General features: G+C 39.4%; 1 protein-coding gene across 1 annotated transcript in view; it reads right to left on the bottom strand.

Annotated features, from left to right (window-relative positions):
• The window catches only part of SLC13A2 (solute carrier family 13 member 2), a 48,878-nt gene extending 31,706 nt beyond the window's left edge, over nt 1-17,172 (bottom strand). Inside the window, exon 1 of the mRNA XM_074263694.1 lies at nt 16,938-17,172. Within this exon, the coding sequence (XP_074119795.1) occupies nt 16,938-17,039 (102 nt within the window). The 5' untranslated portion in view covers nt 17,040-17,172. The remainder of the gene's footprint in view (nt 1-16,937) is intronic.
• Between the last annotated feature and the right edge of the window lie 6,484 nt (nt 17,173-23,656).

The following is a 23,656-nucleotide window of genomic DNA, read 5'->3' as shown; positions in this document are numbered from 1 at the left end:
TAGCAATTGGCACTCCTGCCACCCTTGGGTGCATGCCATACTTTACTTAGAACCAGAGTCTGGGACATGGGGGGAGGGATGTAGCAGGAATGGGGAAGGAGAGTAAGATCAGTTAGTAAGAAGTCTAAAGGATGGGGAGGGGAGATAAGGGGAGAAACGATTTGTCAGCTGATGGTTCTTCTAGTACAATTGAGTCAGTATTTCTGTGGTGGGGGGATTTCTAATCTGGTGAGATATTTATGGCCCAAAAGGGATTTAAGTCTCCTCCCTGCCAGGCCTTCTTTTGACAGAAGCAAAGTGAAGTTTGTCTGCTTTGTCACACAGACAACCTCCTCCTGGACAACAGGGCTGAGGGTGGGATTAAGGAAATGAGGGCAAAGCAGAGCAAGTCTTGAGAGGGAGGGGGCACTCATTCTGGGCCTGGTCATGGGGGCAGACTTGGTCCCCACAATGTCCTCTCCTCAGCCTGGAAAGGGGCCAACTCACCAGCTTCAAGGGGTCTCCTCTTGCTCACCTCCACACATATCCTCTGGGGAAGACCTCAGGGGTGGGGCTGCTTTGAACCAGGCTCTGTAACCCTCCCCCCACCCAAACTCTAGTCTCTGTCTTCTATCCACAGAATGTGGAGTATTCTGCTGATTCCAGGGCTCCTCTCCCTCTAATTGCCTTGCAATGATTGAACAGCTCAGTTACTCATCAGTCCTATCAACTCTCCCGGCCCAATGCAGGCTGAGTGGAAAGGCCCTCGGTGGACTCTGTGACCAGATCCTTCCCTCCCCTTACCCTGCTCATCCCAAGAAAGTCTTGTCAAGGTCTCAGCTTTCAGTGGGAAGAAAGGCAAAGGGGAGGAGGCAATGGAGGCTCAAATTTACTTTGCCCCTATGAACCTCAGTTTATTCATCAGTAAAATAGGAGTTTGATCCCTAAATTCTTACCCTTCTCCCTACCCTCCAAGGTAACAGACCTGGGAAAGGAAGCTTCAGCATGAAAGGAGCTTTATGGTCCCCTTTGTGTATTGTCTTCCCCCATTCCAATGTAAGCTCATGAAGGAGTATCCCCAGATTATTGCATTCTTTGTCTCTCTGTCTCTTTGTCTCTTTCTCTGTCTCTCCTTGTCATCTTTAACTATCTTTCCATCTTCTAGATAGTGTCTATTGATAGTAAATAGATACCTTTAGATAATAGAAGGATTTTTACATCACCTTTCTCTATCCATCCATCCATTTATCCTTCTCTTTCTATCTGTCTCTATCTCTTCATCCATATTGATCTATCCCTTTCTGTATTGTCCCATCTAACCATGTATTTATCATGCATTTTCCTATGTACATCCACCTCCCTATCTAGCATCTTTTTCCTGTCTTCTATTCTGTGGATCTTTACCGAGGAAAGTGATTTCCCCTGCAGTCACCCAACAGTTTAGGAGCCAAACCCATAATGGAATCCACCCTTCAGATTTATAATTCAGCTCTTATCTCCACATCTAGCATCTGCAGGGAGTTCTTAATCTGGGCATGAATCAGTCCCCAAGGAGAATGTGGCTAGATTTCAGCAGGTCCATGAACCTCTCATTGTTATTCTCTTTTATTAACCTCTCATTGAAATGTAGTATTCTCTTCAATTATGAATACAGAGCAACAGACATTGCTCTGAGAAGGCAACTATAGTTTTCACCAGCTGCCAAAGGGTCCATGACACACTCCTGCTCTGGTCTCTCCAGACTCCTTCGAGTCTTCTCTTGATACTCAGCACCCAGTAGCTGCTCATGCCCCAGTTTGGCCAAACTGAATTTAGCCATTGAACCTCAAAGGGCCTCAGTTTCCTCATCTGGAGGAGATTGTACTGAACAGCTCCAAGGTCCTGATCTTGGATTTTCTTCCTGTCTGCCCAACACATATCTACTCCCTAGGCTTTCCTTTTTTCCCCCCTCCCCTTACCTGAAATATGCCTCCTCTCCACCTCATGCCATACTTTCCATGGTGGCCTAACCTATATATTTGACCATACTTTGAAAGCACTCCCATCTCACCTAGTCTTTTAAGAAGCCATTCTTACCTACAGGCTCTTCCTTCATCATCTCTACTTTGTTTTATGCATAAATATCTATGGTATCAGTCTTCCATCTGCCTTCAGGAGAATGTAAGCTTCTTAAAGGATGGTGATTTCTCTTATCTCCTTTCCCACCCTCCTGCAGAATCTAGATCAGAGTTCTGTATACAGTGAGCACTCAAACAGTGCTTAACAGACAATTATCTAACTCAGTTCATTGTACACAGGCTTAATTATTATTGTTAAATCATTTCAGTCACATCTGACTCTTCCTAACCCCATTTCTTGGCAATGATACTGGATTGGTTGGTCATTTTCTTCTCCAGCTTATTCAAGGAAATTGCAGCAAACAGAGTTAAATGACTTGGCAAGATCACTCAGTAAGTGTCTGAGGCTGGATCTGAATTCAGATTTTCTTGACTGTAGGCCCTGATGCTTTATCCACTGAACCATCAGCTGCCTTGGCACAGTAGGTATTTACTTGCATTAATGCTTAATGAATCAAATTGGTTCTAGTCTTATCTTCCAGAAACCTTCCCTGATTACCATCTACCTGCATTTGTATGATGCTTTAGGTTTACAAGTCATCTTAATCTTACAGCAATTTTACCCCATGTTTTATCCTATGCTTTTGGCACATTGGCCAGGAGACCTGGGCTCTGCCACTAATTCATTGAGTGATTTTGGGTGGGCCACTTCCACTGTGTCAGCTCCAGCTTCCTCCTTTGTGCAATGATGGAGTTGGACTGCATGAGCTCTAAGGTCCTTTCCTTATTCTGATGTTCTGTGCTTCTGGAAGCATTCCAAGCTTGTTAGCATACATATTGATATACTGATCCTTCCCATAACTAAATTAAGTTTTAAGCAGGTAGAGACATGGGTTTTTAGTTCTCCTCTATCTGGTTCCTTACTCTTTACTTTTACTTCAGTACTCTAATATAGTAGAAACTCTACTGATTGAATAACTGTACAGTGCAGAAGATCTTGGATTTAGAGTCTTTCTATATATAGATACATATGTAGAGAGATTATATCTTTATACCTATATAGTCTCTAAACCTTAATTTTTCCTTTATAAAAATGAGAATTCAACTAAATAGCATCTAAGGTCCTTTCTAGGTCTAAATGTATGATCTCATGAACCAGCCCAAAAAGAGCTCCAGGAAAAAAATACTTCCTCCCTCTCCTCACCAGTAAGGGAAGGAGGGAGACAAAGAATGAAGGAAGAAAGAAAGGAGGGAGGGAGAGACAGAAGAAAGAAAAGGAGAAAGATTGTATATGCTATGCAATTATAATGAATTAATCTGGGCTCCAGAAAAGAACTGAGCATTAGTTTCCACATCTATGAAATGAGAGGGGATTGAACTAGATAAGCCCTCAAATTTTTTCTCTCAATCTGTCATCCTATGACCTATCTCCCAGGAATATTCTGGGAAATATGGAAAAAATTCAATCTCTATAACTGTCTTCACCACACTAATACATTGTTGGTGTAGTTGAAACTGATCCAACTAGTCTGGAAAGCAATTGCCCAAAGCACTATAAAACTGTGCATACCCTTTGATCCAGCAATACCACTACTAGATATGTATCTCAAAGAAATCATTAAAAAGGGAAAAAGGATCTACATGTAAAATAATATTTATAGGAGCTCTTTTAGTGGTGGCAAAGAATTGGAAGTTGTGGGGATGCCCATCAATTGAGGAATGGCTGAACAAGTTATGGTAGATGAATGTAATAGATTATTATTGTTCTGTAAGAAATTATGAGCATGAAGATATCAAAAGAATCTGGAAAGATTTACATGAACTGATGCAAAGTGGAATGAGCAGAACCAGAAGATTGTAGCAACATTATGTAATGATCTACTAGAATAGACTTAGACCTTCTCAGCAATACAATGATCCAAGACAATTCACTTTTTTTAGTTTTAGTTTTTTTTTCTTCTTCTTGTGGTTCTTCCCTATTGTTCTGATTCTTCTTTTACAACATGACTAATGTGGAAATATGTTTACCATAATTTTACATATAAATAAACTGCCTTCACCAATTTCAATTTTAAGAGAAAAATTCCAAAGAATTGGCCCTGAAGAACATCAGATTAAGTGATTTGCCCATGATCTTAAAGCAAGATTTAAACCTAGGTCTTCTTGTCTCTTAGTCCAGCACTCTATATGACCAATAAACATTTATCCAGTTATTTGGTTTTTTTTTAATCTTCATCTTTATTTATTTATTTGTTTATTCATTTATTTATTCATTCATTCTTAGCACATATTACTCTATGAATTATGCTGGGAGAGAAAAATCAGAATCAAAACGTAAAACCATGTGAGAGAGAAAAAAAAAAAAAAGAATTGAACATAGCATATGTTGATTTACATTTAATCTCCATAGTTTTTTTCTGGATGTAGATAGCATCCTCCCCCACCCATTGAGAAGGCAAGCACTATGATCTCCATCATACATGGGAAGTCCTGCAAAACATGTTTCCATGTTAGCCATTCGACATGAATTTATTATGGGTTGGGGGCAGCTAAATGGTACAGTGGATAGAGCACCAGCCCTGAAGTCAGGAGGACCCGAGTTCAAATCTGGTCTCAGACACTTAACACTTCCTAGCTGTGTGACCCTGGGCAAGTCACTTAACCCCAGCCTCAGGGGAAAAAAAAATTATTATGGTTTACTATTTGCCAAGCACTGCACAGAGTTCTGGGGATACAAAACCAAAAAGGAAATAGTTCCTTCCTTCAAAGAGCTTACATTCTAAAACAAACCTATATACAAATAGGTTGAGTCACGATTGACATGATACATACAGAGTGAATCTAGAGCGAAGGTTATAGAAGCTGAAGGTAGGGATGGGGGCAGGAAGGACACCTGGAAGGTGCAGTTGAGTTGAATGTGGAGGAGACCAGGGATTCCAGGAGGGAGAAGCAGCTCGGGTTGGCTTCTGGTAAGACAGCAAAGTGCTAGTTACATAAATATTGCTCCCATTAAGATTAAGAGGTAATTGAATTGATAGTGCAATGGATAGAGTCCTGGCCCTGAAGTCAGGAGGACCTGAGTTCAAATTTGGTCTCAGACACTTAACATTTCCTAGGTGTGCGATGCTGGGCAAGTCACTTAACCCTAATTACCTGGGGGGGGGGGGAAGAGGTAACTGAACAAGGCATGTATGTGTTGGGGGTTTGGGGCCAAGAACAGATAAGAGAAGTAGGAGAAGCCCCAATGTCTGCCCTCAGAGATCCTCTAGCCCATGGAAGACAGCATCACCTTTCAGAAGGATGATACAATTGGGATGACAGATAGATGATAGAAGTAGAAATCTGCCTAGTCCCACCTCAGAGACACAGGCAATAAGACTGCCAACCCTGGGAGGGTGGGGTAGGAGGAGGAAAGAATTAACTGGGTGCCCCTTGAAGGGCCTGTGGGAAATGACCCACATTGTGATTAACCATTACTAGGGCAAGAATAACTGGAGCATCAGCAGCAAATGCCCAGATGCCCCCGGGGCTGTCCCTTGGTTTGATAGTTAACTTAGGCTGGTAGAGACTGGTCCTACTTGGTGGTAGTGGGTGAGTATGTGTGTGTGAGAGGGGGAAGGGTAGGAACCATTTTCACACACATTAGTTCATTTGATTTTCATAAAAGAATCTTTCTAGACAGAAAGGGCAAGTATAATTAGTCCCATTTTGCTGATAGAAAACTGAGGCTCTCAGGCTTAGGTCCCCAACAGATTTAAGGGCAAAAAGGATATAGGATGAGGATAGTGGATGAGAAGGCTTGAGGAAGGACTAAAGAATGCTCCCTCATGCCCACTATGGGGTGTGGGGGTGGAGGGGTTTGGATTGTTTACAGTGGTTCTGGGCAGAGCAATTCTAGAATTGCTTTGGTTGCTCTTGGTTGCCTTGAGGAACTACTGGAAGTCCCAATGGGAATGATGCCATCTAATCCCTCCCCTTTTGACGTATTCTGGGATGTACTTGTAATAAACCATGCTAGATTAGTGACCCCAAAACAAGTACTGAATAAAGAGCTGGAAAGCTTAATAAATCCTTATTGAATGTAAATGAACTAGAAGGACTAGTGGAGCTTACCTCCTGGAGTTCTTAATATAATTAAAAATATTTTCATAATTACTTCAGTGTAATTTATTTCTATTTATTTCTAATCCTATGTTTTATTTTATTTAAAAACATTATTCTGAGAAAGCATCTATAGATTTCATCAGACCACACCCAAGGGGTCCATATCACTCAAAAGTTAGGGGCCTTCAATCCTCTCTTTTTTGGAATAAGACCTGACTGTACTGTGGAGAAACCAAGAGACCTGAGTTCAAGTCTTGATTCTATTTACAATTTCCCCTTCCTTGGCCTCAGTTTCCTTATCTGTAAAATGAGTGAATTGGAGTATATGATCTCTAGAGTCCCTTTCTTGTCTAGATCTTTTAATTCAGGTCTATATATTAAGTCTTCTCAGCTCTAAATTATATTAAGAACCTTCATGCTCTCAGATCAAACAACTGCCTATTTGGGAAGCCTAGGATACTGTGGTTGTGAGAAGTGGAGGGTTTTAGAATCATGGGATCTGAGTTTTAGAGCCATAAAGAGCTTTGGAGATCTAGTCTACTTCAGAAAGCCTCACTTGTTTTCCCTCTAAGTGATCATCCTATTTAGAATCATAGAATTCTTAAATAGGAAGCAACAGTGTGCTGATTAACATTTAATAATCAGTCTGGAACATTTAATAATCTGCCTAGAAAAAATATTTATGTGTGTGTATATAAAAATATATATCATATTTTATATTTAATCTGTTTTGATCACATTTTCTGCATCATATTCTAGACCATCAACAAAACAATAAGACCCTGATTTGAAATATTTGCCAATTTTGGAGTTTTAAATTGCTCACACAGAAAATTTAATATCCTAAGCTAATGTGTGATGGCTCTAGCACACCTTGGCTGGAATTCCAACTCCCTCATTCACAGATCAATAAACAGAGGTCCCCAAGAAAGGCCATGATTTGCTTAAAGTCCTTTGCAAATGATAAAGCCAGGATTGAAATATATGTCCTGACTTGAATTTTATTACTTGCCTTGTCCAAGATCATGAAGGAAATGGTGAATAATTACAGCTTGCATTTATACAGCTTTTTTGAGGTTTGCAAAGCATATTACATATATTATCTCATTTGATTCTCACAAAAACCTGTGAACTATTATTATCTCGATCTTGCAGATCAGAAAACAGAAGCTCAGAGATTTAAGTGAAATAAAATACCCAGAGTCAAAAAATAAAAAATCAGCTACATTGAACTACAGTTATCAAAATAGTTTTTAAAAAATCAAAATGTACATAGTACTTTTGTACTATAGTACAAAATTGTACATAGTAACAGCAATATTGTAAAGATGATGAATTGTGAAAGACTTAGGCACTATGATCAAAATGATGATCCAAGATAGCTCCAAAGGACCCATGATGGAAAATGTTACACTGATGAGTTTGAAACATACTTTCTAAAACTTTCTTTTCTTATATCTGTTTTCTTTTGCAACATGGCTAATATGGAACTATGTTTTGCATGACTATATCTGTTAAAGAAAAACCCTATATTCATAGACTCTAAGTTATAAATCTTTCCCTTAAAGTGATTGGCATATATTATGTCATTTTATCCTCATAAGGAATCAGTCTTAGGACTTAGAACTTTGAAGGAAACTGAGTCAAAAGTGGGGAGAAAGTTAAACCAGACATGGGCAAAGGCACAGAGATGGGAAATGGGAGTATTTTATACAGGGAATAACAGGATGACCAGTTTCATGGGAATGTAGAATGGCTAAAATTGAGTAATGTATTAATAAACTTAGAAAGGTCACTTGAAGCTAAACTGTGGAGGGCTTCAAAATGCCAAAGGAAGATTGTTTTTTTTCTTTTTAAATCTTATCCTCGAGGCAATAGGGAGTAGGAAAGTGTCCTAGTCCAACCTTTTGCTTCAGGAATATTATTTTGGCAGCTATGTAGAATATGAATCAGAGAGAGATTTAGGCACAGAATCTAGTTAAGAGACAATTACAGTCATCATGATAAGATTGTGTGGTGTGTGTGGGTAGAGAGAAGAGAATGGATGCCAGAGATGTCCTATGGAAATAGGATCAACAAACTTGGACAACTGATGTGATTATGGAGAATGAGTGAGAGTGACGCATCTGGGATGACTCTAAGTTTGTCATCCTGGTTGACTGAGAGGATGCTAAGGCTCTCCAGAGAATCAGAAAGTTGGAAGAGGAGAGGGTTTGGCGGAAAAGCTAATGAGTTTTGATTTGGCTGTGCTGAGTTTGAGGTGCCCATGGGACATTCATTTGGAAATGTGCCATAAACAGCTAGTGAATAGGTACTAGAGCTCAGGAAAGAGACAAAGGCTAAATGTATTGATAGGGATACAAAGGATAGAAATATAGAAAGTAATAGAGATTAAATAGATTGGTAGCTAAATAACTAGATAGACAGAAGATAGATCTAGAGGTTCTCTACATAGAAATGATGATTGAACCCAAGGGGAGCTGAAACCTGCTGTATCTCTATGCATTTGAGGTAATATTGGTATAGTCCTATCCAAAGGGAAAAGGCAAAAGTTCATGCAAACCTCTCAAGTTGCTGGTGATTGGGTACTGGGGTTGAGGAAAGAGAACAGGGCTAAATAGATCAATAAATATATTGGTAGATTGAGATATGGATAGCAATAGAGATTAGCTAGCTAGATGTGTAGGTAGGTAGGAAGAGAGAGACAGAAGGAACCAGAGAAAGACTGAAAAAGAAAGAGATCTGGGAATCCTCTACATAAAAATGATGATCGAATCCAAGGGAGTTAAAATATGCTGTCTCCTTATACATTTGAGATAGTATTGAGATCAGTTCTACCCAAAGGGAAAAGGTGAATATTGATAAAAACCTTTCAAGCTCTTGTCCAGCCAAAGATTAAAGTAAATCTATCAGAAGTGCTCCAGAAACAGGTCATGTAGTTTTGAGAAGCCTCAGCACATCAGATTGTTGTTACAATAAATGACCTTTCATTATAACTCCTGAGAAACTTTTATCCTAGAATCAGAGATTTTCCTTCTTCTTTATCTTTAAAAGAGGTGATTCAGCTTTTCAGCTATGCTTGTTTTCTCAAGTAGTTGCGGTTGCCCAGTGAGAAAAGCATTGGATTTGAAATCTGAAAGCTTGGATTTGAATCCTGGGTCTTTTAGATACTTCTAGGGTTAGTCATTTAATTTCTTTACTCTCTTCGAGATAGCAATCAGGTTGGCAAAGTGGATTAGATAACTTCTATAGCTCAAAATATATATCAAAATAATATAGTTGATTAGGTAACTTCTATAGCTCAAAATATATATCAAAATAATTTAGTTGATTAGGTAACTTCTATAGCTCAAAATCCTTTAATTCTGTAAACTGCTTGAAGTCAGTGAGCTCTAGGGAAAACTAGAGCTTTGAACCCAGGCTGGGTCATTGTTTAAAAAATGGAAAATTCTTCCCTGAAACATAAGATCATGTTTGAGCAAGGGCATGGATAATGAAGAGCATCAAAAAAAAAAAACTGAAAGGCATTGAGACTCCTGTACCTCGAAACTCTTTGCAGCCCGTTGACAGGACAGTTATTGTCCATACACTTATCCCTGCTCTGCAAAGGAAGCTGGTAACCTCCTTGCCTGAAGGCAGACTCTACAGGCTTTTAAACAAATAAGTAAAAAATCAAAAGGATTATGTTATATTATAAAAAGATTGGATGAAGTTATTAGGAGTTTCCATTCTGCAGAAGAGAAAGAAGACTCAGGGTGAGAGGTGATAGTGCAAATATCTGAAGAGTCACAGAGAGGAAGGATAGTCCTCAGAAGGCAGACCCAGAAGCAATGGGTGGATGGCAAGAAGAAAAGTTAGATTAAATTAAGGAAGACTTCCTAAAAGTAGAGTCCTCCACAAGTGCAACGGAGGTAGTTTGGAGATGGCATTGGTTTCTATGCATAGGATGTCTTCAAGCAAAGGCTAAATGCCCACCTTTTGGGTATACTGTAGAAATTGCTTGTTTTCAGGTACAGATTGGACAAGTTGGCAAAGTTCCTTCTAACTTGAGATTCTGAGATTCTCTCACCAAAGAAAAGATCTAGATGTAAAAGAGACCTTTAGAAGCAGATCATCTAATTCAACTTTTTCCTTTTTACAGATGAAGAAACTGATACCCAGGAAACTTAAGTGACTTACTTGAGATCACAGAGATAGTAAGCATCAGAGTGGAATCTGAACCCACCTCTCAAGGTCCAGAAGAGCAACAATTCTAATGCCTCTTCCTGCCCAAAGGAATATGGATGGGATAGCACTGCTTTTGTGGCTGACTGAAAATGACTGAGGTCTTCAAGACCCTAACTGCTTCTGTTAGCCAGTATCCCATGGGAACTCCAGAAGAAGGTAGCCATCATTTGAAATGGTCCCTGTTGTTCAGGCATTTTGGCCTTAGCTGTCTTTGGTCTTTGCAATGAGCTTGGTCTGGTTTAAAGTAGAGGGATGTGAATGGAGGCTGGGGAAGGACAATTTTACCTTCCAGGTATAGTAGAAATGGATGTCAACTGCCCACTTCCATTTGTTTTAGGCTCTCTCACCCATTGACAGGACAGTTGGGGAAGAAGAATATTCTGGGACTTGAGTATATAACTAATGGCTAAAAATAGTTTATTATAAGTTGAGATTGTTTCATTCTTTGCCTACCACTGTGTCTGGCATAGTAGGTATTTAATAAATGCTTGTTGGTTTATTGGTATAAGGTTGCTCTGCCTTAGCCACCTTTGCTGGTGATTGGGTACTGGAATTTAGGAAAGAGACTAGGGCTAAATATATTGGAAGGGATATAGATATATAGAAAAGAGACCAAAGATGCAAAGAGAAGCCAGGAAGTTGCTTGTGCTCTTCTAGTCTCCCTCCACGACAACATGAAACCAAGCCTTTGTACAGATTCTGGAATGACAGAACTTAAAAGAGAGGGTCTGAAACAATTTTCCATTCCAACAGAAATAGCTTGGGATCCTCTACATAAAAATGATGAGTGAACCCAAGGGAGTCGAAAGATGCTGGATCCTTATGCATTTGAGATAGTATTGAGATCAGTTCTATCCAAAGGGAAATATCTCAAGATAGCTTGGAAGGACCTCAGGAAAAATCTTTCTCCCTTGGATAAAAGGAGCATGCGACCCAGCTCAGATAATGTCTGGGCAAGTCAACAGGAGGATATTAATCACAGCACAATCAGAAATTGATTTTGGCTCAAAAGAATAGCAAATCAGTGGGGCAACCTTTAGTCCCAATGTAGAAGGCAAATTGTTAGTCCTGGAAACCAGGCAATAACAGGTGGAACTAGGTGGGGCTATGCTTGGTGCTGTAAGCAAGTCACCAAACACAAGGAACCCTTGTGCACAAAGCTGCAGAAGAAGCTTGAGACAGTGCTCCCTGTGCTCCAGGAGCAGAGCTCAACTTTAAAAGTCACAGAATAGACAAAAAAGAAAGAAAATGACAAGAAACAAACAAGAACCTTGACCTAGAAAGCTACTATGATGATGGAAAGACCAAAACTAGGGTGGAAAGAAAAAATTATAAACAGGAGAGAGAATGGAAAGGAGGGAAATACACAGCTGGTAATCATAACGATCATAAAACAAAAACAGATAACAGTAGATTAAAAATCAGAATCCTACAATATCTTGTTTATAAGAAACATATTTCAGAGAGACACACAGAGTAAAGGTAAAAGGCTGGAGCAGAACATATTATGCTTCAGCTGGAAAAAAAAAAGTAGGGATATAAATAGAGAGCAATAGAGATTTGATAAATAGGCAGATATAGATAGACATACAGTAAGTGGATAGATAAACAGATACATAGGTAGTTACATACATACATAGATCTGGGAGCATAGAAATGATAATTGAACCCAAGAGAGCAGCACAGCAAGCAGGGATATAGAGGTGTAAGGGAAATAGGGTCTTATCTGAAGTGTGAAGATCTGCTCATGAATCTGGCCTTTTCTGATAATTGGCAGTTTTACTGTGGATTAATTATTTCCTTTGAGTATCTGTTTTCCTCCAGCAAAATGATAGGGGTTGGATTAGTTGGTCCATTGGGGCTCCATTGAGTTCTAAACCTTATGAACCTGTGAGGGACTTAGCTGACAGTGACTGTCCATCGGTCAGTCACAAGACTTTGTTACCCTCCTGAGTTGCCAAGAAAATGCAACTACTGGGGAAACTTCAAAGCTGGTGAGGAAGCAACACTGCCCAGCGTATTTCTGTAAAGAACAGGTTCTGAAAGTGCTTGGGGTCTCTGAAACACACTCTTTCTCTCTCTCTGTCTCTCTCTCTCTTTCTCTTTCTGTCTCTCTTTTTTTATCTCTTTCTGTCTTTCTCTTTCTCTTTCTATCTCTCTCCTCTCTCTCTCTCTGATTAAAGCTATTTTCAAAACATATGCATAGATAATTTTAAAAATTCACCTTTGTGGAACACCTTGTGTTCCAATTTTTTTCCCTTCCCCCCACCCGTCCCCTAGACAGCAAGTAATCCAATATGTTAAACATATGCAATTCTTTACATATTTCCACAGTTACGCTGCACAAGAAAAATCTGATTCTTTTAGGGAGTCTGAGGTAAAAGCTATATTTACAATACTGAGAATATTTAAATTTCTAATATAGTAAAAACTGATATGACATAGCATAATAAAAGCTCTTGGGGAAGGGGGGAAGTCTTCAGTAATTTTTAAGAGAATAAAGAGGTCCTGAGACCAAGAAGTTAAAATCATTGTGGTAAAGCATTGTGCTGGGAAATAGGAGCCTTGAGTTTTCTTCCTGTGCTGGTCAGCAATGAAATATTATGAATTAAAGTTCTTATGTTTTAATTAAACTTTATTTCTACCTTCTCACCTAGCAGGTGCACACTGTAGATACTTAATAAATGTTTAATGAAAAAAACTCTCATCCAGATCCTGCATCTAAACTCAGGCTCTGGAACCTCAGTTTCTCCCTTCCTTTATATGTGCACAGGATCTGGAATGCTATAAACCCTGTGCTTTCTTACCTCCAAACCATTTCTACACAGTTCCTTCTATCCGGAATCCCTTCTCACCATCATCATTCCTACCAGAAGAAAGTCTTCAAGGAGAACCCAGTAAAAATAGTCCCTCCACGAAGCCTCCTTTGGTCTCCCCATTCATAAGGGAGGAAATGTTTAGCAGGAAGACACCAGGATTTGGCTTCAATAGGAAGGGTTTCAAGTTTTGTGTGATGTTGAGCAAATCACATCACCTCTCTGGGTGATTTCCTCTTGTAAAATAAGGATCTATGTGAAAAGTTTTTGATTCCCTTGTGATCTTTCCTCACTTTGAATTTCTATAGCATTTACTTGTACCTTTATGGTGTTTATCATAAATGCCCTGGTACTAAAGTTGTTTGTAAACATGGGGCAGCTAGGTGGCACAGTAGAGAGAGATCTAGACCTAGAATCAGGAATATCTCTGAGTTCAGATCCTGCCTTAAGATACTTGCTAGCTGTGTGACCCTGGGCAAGTCACTTAGTCCTATTTGCCTCAGTTTCCTCATCCATTAAATGAGTTGTGTAGGAAGAAATGATAAACTGCTCTAGTATCTCTGCCAAGAAAACCCCAAATGGAGTTCCAAAGAGTAGTACCTGACTGAAATGTCTGAAAACTAACAAACTTGTCTTATCTACCATAGTGGCACATGATGCTTAGTAAATAAATGCTTATTGAGGGACTTGCTGACAGCTAGACCAGAAGTTTGCTCCCTTCAGGTTTTCACTTTACATGTAGTTTATTTTCAAGAATCACTCCTTGCATCCAGTCTTCCTATCTATTACTTCATTCAGTCCTTATAACCTCCATATTTTTCTTCTCTTTTAGAAACTGAGGTTCAGAGTGGCTTACCCAATGGCCAAATCAGAACTTAAATCCAGGTCTACTGACTTAGGATATCAACCTCACTATTTCTTTAATGATTGGATGAGAAACTGGATGAATTCCATGCCCTGGGAGGCCCAGATTTGACCATGGATCTGTTTGCTCTGTCTTCATTGTTTCCCTTGTTGGTTTCCCTGGATCACTACCTTATGTGTCAAGCACACTGCCTACCTACGTACCTGTCTTCCAGCATTCCTGAGTGTGTGTACTATACTAATGCTCAAAGTTCTCCCCCTCCCCCACCTTTGTTTTGTATTTATTAATTTTCTTCCTAATCGTGATTTATTTCCCCTTAAGTAGAATGCAAACCACTTGAGGTCAGGGACTTTTTCTCTGTTCTGTCTGTGTGTCCCTAGTGCCTAGCAGAATGCCTGTCATCTAAAAATAATAGATACTTTTGAATGAAGAATGAACAAATACAAGGATTGTACATGTTTAATCTATATCAGATTGCTTGCTGTCTTGGGGAGGGGGGAGGTAATGGAGGGAGGAAGAGAGAAAAAATTTGGAACTCAAAAATCTTACAAAAATGAATGTTGAGAACTACTTTTATATGTATTTGGAAAAATGAAATACTATTGAGAAGAATGAACAAATATGTGACTGGGATTGTGGAAAGAAGAGTCTGGAGGTACAGTGAGGGAGAAAGACCAAGTTTAGGGATAGGTGGATTCTATGGGCAGGATCCAGGATCCTGTGACAGTCAGTCTCAGAAATAAACCAGGAAGTCATCAGCATTGGATAGGGAGGGGGGTGAATGAGTTTGGGGTTAGGGCTTGTTTTATCTGATTAATAACTAAATGTCCTTATCTGACAATAGAACATCCTGCCCCGCACAGAACACAGGCTTGTTAGAGAGGAAGTACACAATACAGAGGCAAGGAACTGTGAAGGCAAGAAAAATCAAGATGGTCCTTCTGTGCCTAACCAAAACCACTCAGATTCTCCTGGATTGGCCACCAATAGATTCCAGGCCAAGCCCCATTTGGACATTGGTGGAAAGGTCCAGATTGACTCAGATTGAATGTAAATAATAGCAATCATTTCTGCTTTGGCCAGAAACTCTTAAGGGTCTTCCCTTCCCAGATTGATTGATTTTGGTTGATTTAGAGTTTTCTTTTTTTTTTTTTTCCTTTTGCTTTTGCCTAGGGAAAAAAATGCCATTCTTTGCCTCAATTGCAGCCTAGACTTAATTGATTGTGTCCTCAATCAAATTGAGACCTATAGAAGACCTTAGCTTAAAAAGATCAAGGTTTCCCATTCCATCCAGGGCCATCCCCAGTCGTCCTGATCTCTATCTGGCCACTGGACCCAGATGGCTCTGGAGGGAAAAGTGAAACAGGTGACCTTGCTCAGCCCTTCCTCCATTACATCCAGTTCATTTGTTATGGTATCACCTCCCTGATGTTGTGGTCCTCTTTGAGAGGGAAGGACAAACAGTCTTAAACTATAGAGTAATAGCAAATAGAGATATATGATGTGCAAGGTTTGACTCCCTTGATTTTAGAGAAAATCAGATTCAGCCTCTGCTGAAGTTTTATATTTTGTCGGAACCTTGTGCCTTGTTTCAGCCTGTCTCTGAAGAGGCTATGGGACAATTGTTTCCTTTGTTCGTCTTTGATAAGGGGCTACTAATGGTGCTATTGAGGATTTTGAAGTACCCCTAAAAAGTAGAGAGATTGACGTTTCTGGGATGAACAGGAGAGGAGGCTGCCTCTATTGGTCCTTGAATGGTAGGGAGAGGAGGAAACAAACTTTAGTGCCAGGACACTCTGTCCCATAACTGGCCTCCTGGAGTTGCTCAGGCAGACTCTGCTCTGCCCTGCCCCCACTATCAAGATTCCCCAAAGTCCAAGAAACAGATCTGTTTGGGCTATGCTTGTTCCTGCATCTCCATTCCCTCTTCTCCCTCACTCTACTTTGGAGGTCCCTGTCCTGAACTCCCTTATTCCTGTTCTTCAAAGAAAGGACCAGAGCTGGGATAGGGTTCTTGCTTCAGGGTGCTGTCTGTTAAACTTGTCAGTCAGCCTAAAGACTCTCCACTCTTTGTACCTTCCAGACTGACCAGACTCTGTCTAATTTGGGAACCTCAAAAGCCCTAGTTCAGGTCTCTTAGGGGTACCTCAACCTGAGTTGTTAACCCAGGCATCAGAACCCAACTACACAAGCCAAACTTGACTTTTCACTTTCTTCGTGCTTTGAGATCTTTTTACCAAGGAGAGAAAGGAGACCATGTTACTCCACTTCTATCTCCCCCTTGCCTCCCACTCAGGACTAGTATCTTTCATGGATCAGATGAATCTTCTTAAAGCAAGAGCAAGTTAGACTGTGTGCAAGTTCAGCGTGTAGAGCACCCAGGTTCAAATCCAGCCTCTATTGCTTATTACTCGTAGGATTTTAGGCAAATCCTTGGAGTTGGAAGACAGGTTCAAATCCTGCCGCAGACACTTACTAGCTGTGTGGCCCTTCCAGAGTTACAAGTTCTCTGCCATCATTTTTTAAAAAATAAAAGGGTTGGATAAGCATCTTTGAGGCTCCTTCCAGCTCTGAATCTTTTGACCTTCAGGGCGCTCCTCTAGAAAATGAGGGGATGCCATTGAAGTCTCTTCCAACTAATCCACCTATCCTGGTTCCTCCATCCTCAACACACACACACGTGATTCCGATAGTTTGTGTGAGAAAGAGACTACTCAGGAGAGACAGCAGCCTTTCAAAAGCCATCCTCTTCTCCTGGCAACTGGGGCAAAGAACAGGAGACTCACCCTCCTCTTCTAGATCTGCCCACCCCATCTCTACCCTTCCTTCCTCCCCCTCCCCCCCAAGCTCTCTCTGCCCCACTTCCAGAAAGCAAAAAACTTTTTTTACCTTGCCCGAGACCAGGAGGGGCAGGGGCAGCAGCAAGATGGGAAACAGGACGGACATCAGATACTTGCGATAAGCCCATAGGAGCTGCTCCCACTTTGCCATGGTGGCGGCGGGAGCTGGCCGGTGCTGAACAGAGGAGTCTGCCCAGCCGGGCAAGGATTATATAAAGCCGGTCAAGTGTTAACCATTGACCACGCTAAACCAGGTGTTGTTTTTGGAATCTTAAAGGTGAGAGAACTTGTACTCGGGGCAGGCTGGAGGGAGTGAGCAGGGAGGAGACTCGAGGAGGCGGAGTGACCAGGAAGACTTTGTAAAGAGAGGTGGGGAAAAAAAAAAAAAAAGAAAGGAAGCTTTTATGTTCTCTTAAGGGCACGAGGTGGGGTTAACTCCTTGTGTACTTTTAAGATTTGGGGCTCCCTGATTGGTTGAAATTGTTTTCTTTGGTTAAAGGGAGAGCAGATAAGAACTTGGCCGTCTCTAATTCATTAGATCCAGCTCCCTGTGACTGGCAATTATAAAGTGCCTACTATGCGCCGCATTTTATGCGGGATGGGGTGGGATGGGGGAAGGGAGAGATAAAAAGTAAAATAATCCCTCCGGTCAAGGAACTTGCATTCTAGCCAGAGTAACCTTGTGGGTTTCTAATTAATGAATAAATAGATATAGCCGTACATGGATGAATGAAGAAAGTAGAAAGTGCTGACTCGGAAGTCTCAGATCGTTGTTCTAGGCTCTCTCTGACCCCATTTGGGAATTTCTTAGCCAAGATACCGGAGCTTGGCCATTTCCTGCTCCAGCTCATTTTACAGATGAGGAAACTCGAGCAAACAGTGGAGGTGACATCACGCAGCTCGTTAAGTGTCCCAGGCCAGGTTTTCACTCGGGAAGATGATGACTGCCTCTTCGCTTCTCACCTTATTTATTTCATTTACATGGAGAATACGTCATGAGAAATGCCAGCTCGGATGAATGAAAAACTGTAATTAAGGTTGCCAGGAGAAATGTCAACAAGCTCCGGTATGCGGATGATACCAGAAAGTGAAGGAGAATTAAGTGGACAGTGGAAAAGCTATCTGGAAGCTTATTGTCCGAAAACCGAAACAATTTGTTGCCATCGCTTCCTGACCAATCAAGGGAGAAGAAAAGGAAGTAAGAAATGTCAGATTGTTGTATTCCTGGGCTCAAAGATCATTGCAATTAACAACTGTAGCCACGAAATGAGAAGATGCTGGCAAATCTGGAGGCAAGACTAAAAAGCAGATATCTATCCTACTGGCAAAAGTCTATATAGTCAAGCTATATAGAAGTGTATGGCTGTGAGATTTGGACTAAAAAGAAGGATGGACACATGCGGTTGAATTGTGGTGCTGAGAAGACTTGAGATTTTTTTTTTATTCACTTTAAGGGGACAGCTAGGTGATGTAGTGGATAGAGCACCCGCCCTGAAGTCAGGAGGACCTGAGTTCAAATTTGACCTCAGACACTTAAGACTTCCCAGCTGTGTGGCTTTGGGCAAGTCACTTAACCCTAATTGCCTCAGGGGGGGAAAGACCACTTTAAACTTAAATATGAAACAAGGAAAACTATAATTTCCATGTATATAGCAAAACATAAAGAGAGGATTCAATAGAAAACAATACATTTCCACTTCAAATTGTTTACTTTTTTTTGAAAAACAATGTAATTAGCACTACCCATTGTTTTTTAGAGCTATTCAATTTTTCTTGTTTTTTTTTCCTCCAAATTTTCTTTTGTTACCTGTTGTGTACTTTTTCCTTTCTCCCTTCCTCTCCATCTCATTGTAGATAAAGCTACAATTAAACATGAATATATATATATATATATAATGTATAATTATATATATATATATTCATGTTTAATGTATATTAATGCATATAATATATATACATGTATATACTGTATAATTGTGCATGTATATACACTATACATGTATATAACACGTATATAACATATACATATATGTAAAACCATGCTATACATATTTCCATATGTCAATTCTTTCCCCAATTGAAGGACATTTATCATGTTAGTGAATCTAATAGGTATAGGATGAGAGCTTCAAGTTGGTTAAATTTGCATTTTTCTAATCATTAATGATTTAGAGCATTTTTTTCATGATTATAATAGTTTTGATTTCTTTATCAAAAAAACTGTTCATCTCCTTTCATCATTTATTAATTGGGAAATAAATTCTTATAAATTTGGCAAAGTTCTTTATATATTTGAGAAAGGAGGCCTTTATCTGAGAGGTTTTCTATTAAAGTTTTCCCCAAATTTTCTTCTTTCCTCCTTTTCTTGGCTACATTGATTTTATTTGTATAAGAACCTTTTAATTTAATGTAATTGAAATTATCCATTTATCCATTATGTCCTTCACAATACTATCTCTTGTTTCTTCATATATTGCTTTCCTCTGCACAAGTCCCATAGATAATATGTTCTATGCTCTTCTAATTTTCTTGTGCTTTCTTCTTTTATAGCTAGGTCATGTAGCTTATTTGAGCTTATCATATTTTAAGATATTGGTCTAGTCCAATTTCTGTTAGACTGCTTTCCAGCTTTCTTTACCTTTTTTTTTTTTTTTTTAACCAAATAATGAATTCTTATCCCTCAAACTTAAATCTTTTTTTTTTTAGTAGTTTAATTAGATTGTATTGAATAAGTAGGTTAAATACAAATGTCATTTTTATGATAATTTACCTGCCCACAAATAATAGATAATTCTCCAATTATTTATCTGATTGTATTTTTATAGTGTTTTATAATTATGTTCATGCTGTTCCTGGATCCATTTTGGCAGGTATACTCTCATGTATTTTATACTATCTATATTAGATACTATCTAAATTTATTCAATTGTAGCACTCATTCAATACTGAATAATATCAGTGACAAATCATGTAATGTTCTTGTTTACCTCTTTTAATTAAATCTATTTTAGCTTTAACTTTGAGCTTATGATTGATACTCCTGCTTTTTTTTTTCTACATTAGCTAAAGCATAATAAATTCTACTCCAACTCTTTATTTTAACTCTATATGTAGTTCTCATTTTTTATTATGTTTATTATAAGCAATACATTGTTGAATTCTGATTTTTAATCCATTCTGCTATCCATTTCCATTTTATGGATAATTCATCCCATTCATGTTCTAAGTTATAATCTCTAGTTTTCTTCCAAACTATTTTCCCTCAGTATTTATCTATCTCTATTCCTTAACCTACTCATCCTTCTAAGAGTCCCTCTCTTTAAGGTTCCATCACTAGCAGCCCTCCACTCCAATGTGTTTTGTCTGTATCAGTTTTTCCCTTCATGCCTCACTTGTATAAGATAATTGCTCCTTCTTTTACTTCTTCCTACTCAGTTTTATTTTTTTGGAATTGTCCCATCATACTCAGTTCATGCCAAGCTTTGAAATTACCCAACTCTTAAGAGTGCTGATAGCATTTTCACACAGAAGTATAGTGTGATCTTATTAAGTGCCTTATAATTATAAGATCTTTAATGTTTACCTTAAACTTTTCTCCTAGATCATGTATGTCACTTGTTCTATTTAGTTCTGGTCTTTTTGTCACAAATATCTGATAATCTTTCAGTTTGTTAAATGACCATTTTTTCTCCATTCAAGATTATTCTCAACGTTGCAGAATTGGTTATCTTTCCTCATAATCCCACAGTTTGCTCTTCAAAATATGTTCTAAATTCTATATCTTTTAATGTAGAAACTGCTAGATCTTCTATGATCCTCAGTATTTAATTTTTCTTGTTATTGTTGCTTGTAATAATTTTCTTCTTAACCTAGGAAATTTGGAACTTGGCTATAATATTCCTATAAGTTTTCTTTCTGGGTTCTCTTTCAAGTGATGATGGGTGAATTTTTTCTATTTTTTAAGTTTACCCTCTTGATCTAGAACTTTAGGCCTTTCCTTAATAATTTCTTGTAATATTGCATCAAAATTCTTTTTATTATTATAAATTTCAGGTAGTTCAATAATTCTTAAGTTGTCTTTTCCAGATCAGTTTCTAATGAGATGGAGGGATACTGTTACAGAAACAATGAACGTGAGCTTGGACAGACTTTGGGAGATAGCAGAGGAGAGAAGGGCCTGGTATGCTCTGGTCCATGGAGTTGTTGAGGTTCAAAAGGAAATCCCAAGAGGTTGGAGCTGCTGGTGGGTGTTGCAAGATGTCTTGAAAGAATTTGCCAGCTTGAAGCCATCTCCAAATAAAGGGGCAAAGTTTATTGTAATGGCAATTGACACCAGCTAAGTTCCAAAAAGATTTGTCAAAGAACCAGGAGTAAAAAGACAAATTTATAGGAAAAGACTGAGAGATCTGGTTCTTCATGTCACTGATATGCTTATTTTATGGCCCAGGGGTAGAACTGAGGAATAGACCACTCCAATTCCTACAGCCAGCCTTATCTATGGAATTACAGCACTGTTAAGGCCTGCTGGCCTCAGGGCTACTGCCATATTTCCTCTAGAAACTGTATAGAATAAGACTCATAAAGAGTTATATACCAATGAACAATAAAAATGAGATGTTGATCTAGGTCAGGGCTTTTTAAACTCTTCCCATGATGCCCTTTTGCCTGAAAAATTTTTTCATGTCCCCAGGTATATAGATATATATAAGTAGGCAGGTAAACCAAATACTTATTGATAATAAAGCATAAATTCATGACCTCCACATTGCTATGAACCTTCCAAGCCATCCTGACCTACAGTTTAAGAAGCTGGAATCAAGGTAAACTTTGACATCCTTCCAATGGGATGCAGCTTTTAGGGGAAATGTGGCAGCCACATTACCTGACATTAACCCTAAGGCCACATGGCCTTGGGAGCCACCATCAGTGTTGGCTGTCAGATAACAATCTGTTGGTCAGTAATAAGACCATTCCACAATTCTGTCTCTAAGCCATAAAATTAGTGTATCTGGGACATAAAGCACCTGATCTATCTTTTTCCAGTAAATTTATCTTCTTGCTCTGGATTCTTTGCTAAATTCTTTTGGAACTTAGTCCACTTCAACTGATTTTACAAGTACAATAAACTTTGCCCCTTTTCAAGCCTGAAAATTCTTTTGAAATATTTCGCAACACCAGTCTGTGACCTCAACCTTTTGGGGTCTCTTCTGAACCTCAATATTTTTTTAAATCGGATATTATGATGCTTTATTCTCAAGGGAAGCACAGAATCTGGAAGATTAAAGAGACCAATGAAAATATCTGGGAACCTATGTTAAGTGCTCACCAAGAGAACAGACCCAGAGGGCTAAGGGAGCTCTAAGGAGAAGGTGATAAAGAAATAATAGCAATAGCTGTCATTTTTTATAACTCTTCAATATCTGAAAAGCACTTTATGTATGTTATTTTATTTTATCTTCCTTACAATCTAGGGAGATAGATACTAGAAGTATTCCCATTTTTACAGATGAGGAAACTGAGACTCAGAACATTTAAATGACTTGTCCCTAAACACATATCTAGTCAGTGTCTCAGAGGGAATTTGAATCCAGATTTTCCTGATTTCAAGTCCAACACTTAGTCACCACATTTCTTAGCTGTCAAGGTGAGAGCTAATAAGCCTAGAACAAAGTAGGCATTTAATGCTTTAACAAGTATTTATTGGGAAAGTTAGATGGTGCAGGGCATAGAGCACTGGCCCTGGAGTCAGGAGGACTTAAGTTCACCTAACATTAGCTGTATGACCCTGAACAAGTCATTTAACCCCAATTGCTTTGCCAAAAAAGGAAAAAAATAAAGAAATAAAATAAAACCCAAGTATTTATTAAATGCCTAGAGTGTGTGGGATATTCAAAAAGATTAGCACCTCTCGTGTGAGGGTTTGCTGGGTCCTTTTCATGGCTGCTCATCTACCTTTGGTGTCCACCTATCCCCCAAATCTGATTTGATTAACTTTTTTTTTTTTTCCCTGAGGCTGGGGTTAAGTGACTTGCCCAGGGTCACACAGCTAGGAAGTGTTAAGTGTCTGAGACCCAGATTTAAACTCGGGTCCTCCTGAATTCAAGGCTAGTGCTCTATCCACTGCGCCCCCTAGCTGCCCCCCCCAAATCTGACTTGTGGCTCCAAGAAGCTGTAAACCATCTCCATAGATGGGCTAAACCAGGTTGAGGGTGAGGGTAACTCACAGATCATAAACCTATTGATTAGTTAATGGTGTGTCTGCCCATTCTACTAGAGGCATGGGTGGATGAGAACAATTTGCTCCAGTGGTCATGAAGATGGCTGAAGCTTGTACTGTGATAGGTGTAGTATCCGGACTAGCTCTCCAGAGGGTCTCGGGACTAGGCTTGGTCTTAGTGGAGGAGTGAAGTAGGCAGGAGAACCACCAGGATGGAGAGTCTCTATTTCCAGTCCTCTCAGCCCTTAAATGCCTCAGTATGATCCCACCATTACAGCACACTAAGTATGGGGAATTAGAGAACCATTATTTCATCATATCACACTGAGCAAGTGCTAGCTATATGAATCCTGCTATTGTAAATATGTAAATGCCCCTTTACTGTAGCTTCAAGTAGAACACAGGTGGTCACACCCCCTTAGCTTCTCAGGAAAGGTGAAAACACCAAAGGGAAGTGGGGAGCCAAACCAGACATTGTCAGCAGGTTGCCTCTGGGATAAAGAATCTTATACCTCACCCAGAGTTCTCCACTATCTGCGGCCCTCTACGTC

This window comes from Sminthopsis crassicaudata, chromosome 4 (assembly GCF_048593235.1).
Source record: "Sminthopsis crassicaudata isolate SCR6 chromosome 4, ASM4859323v1, whole genome shotgun sequence".
In the NCBI taxonomy this organism is placed as follows: Eukaryota; Metazoa; Chordata; class Mammalia; order Dasyuromorphia; family Dasyuridae; genus Sminthopsis; species Sminthopsis crassicaudata.
This window is presented reverse-complemented; position numbering and strand designations above follow the sequence as displayed.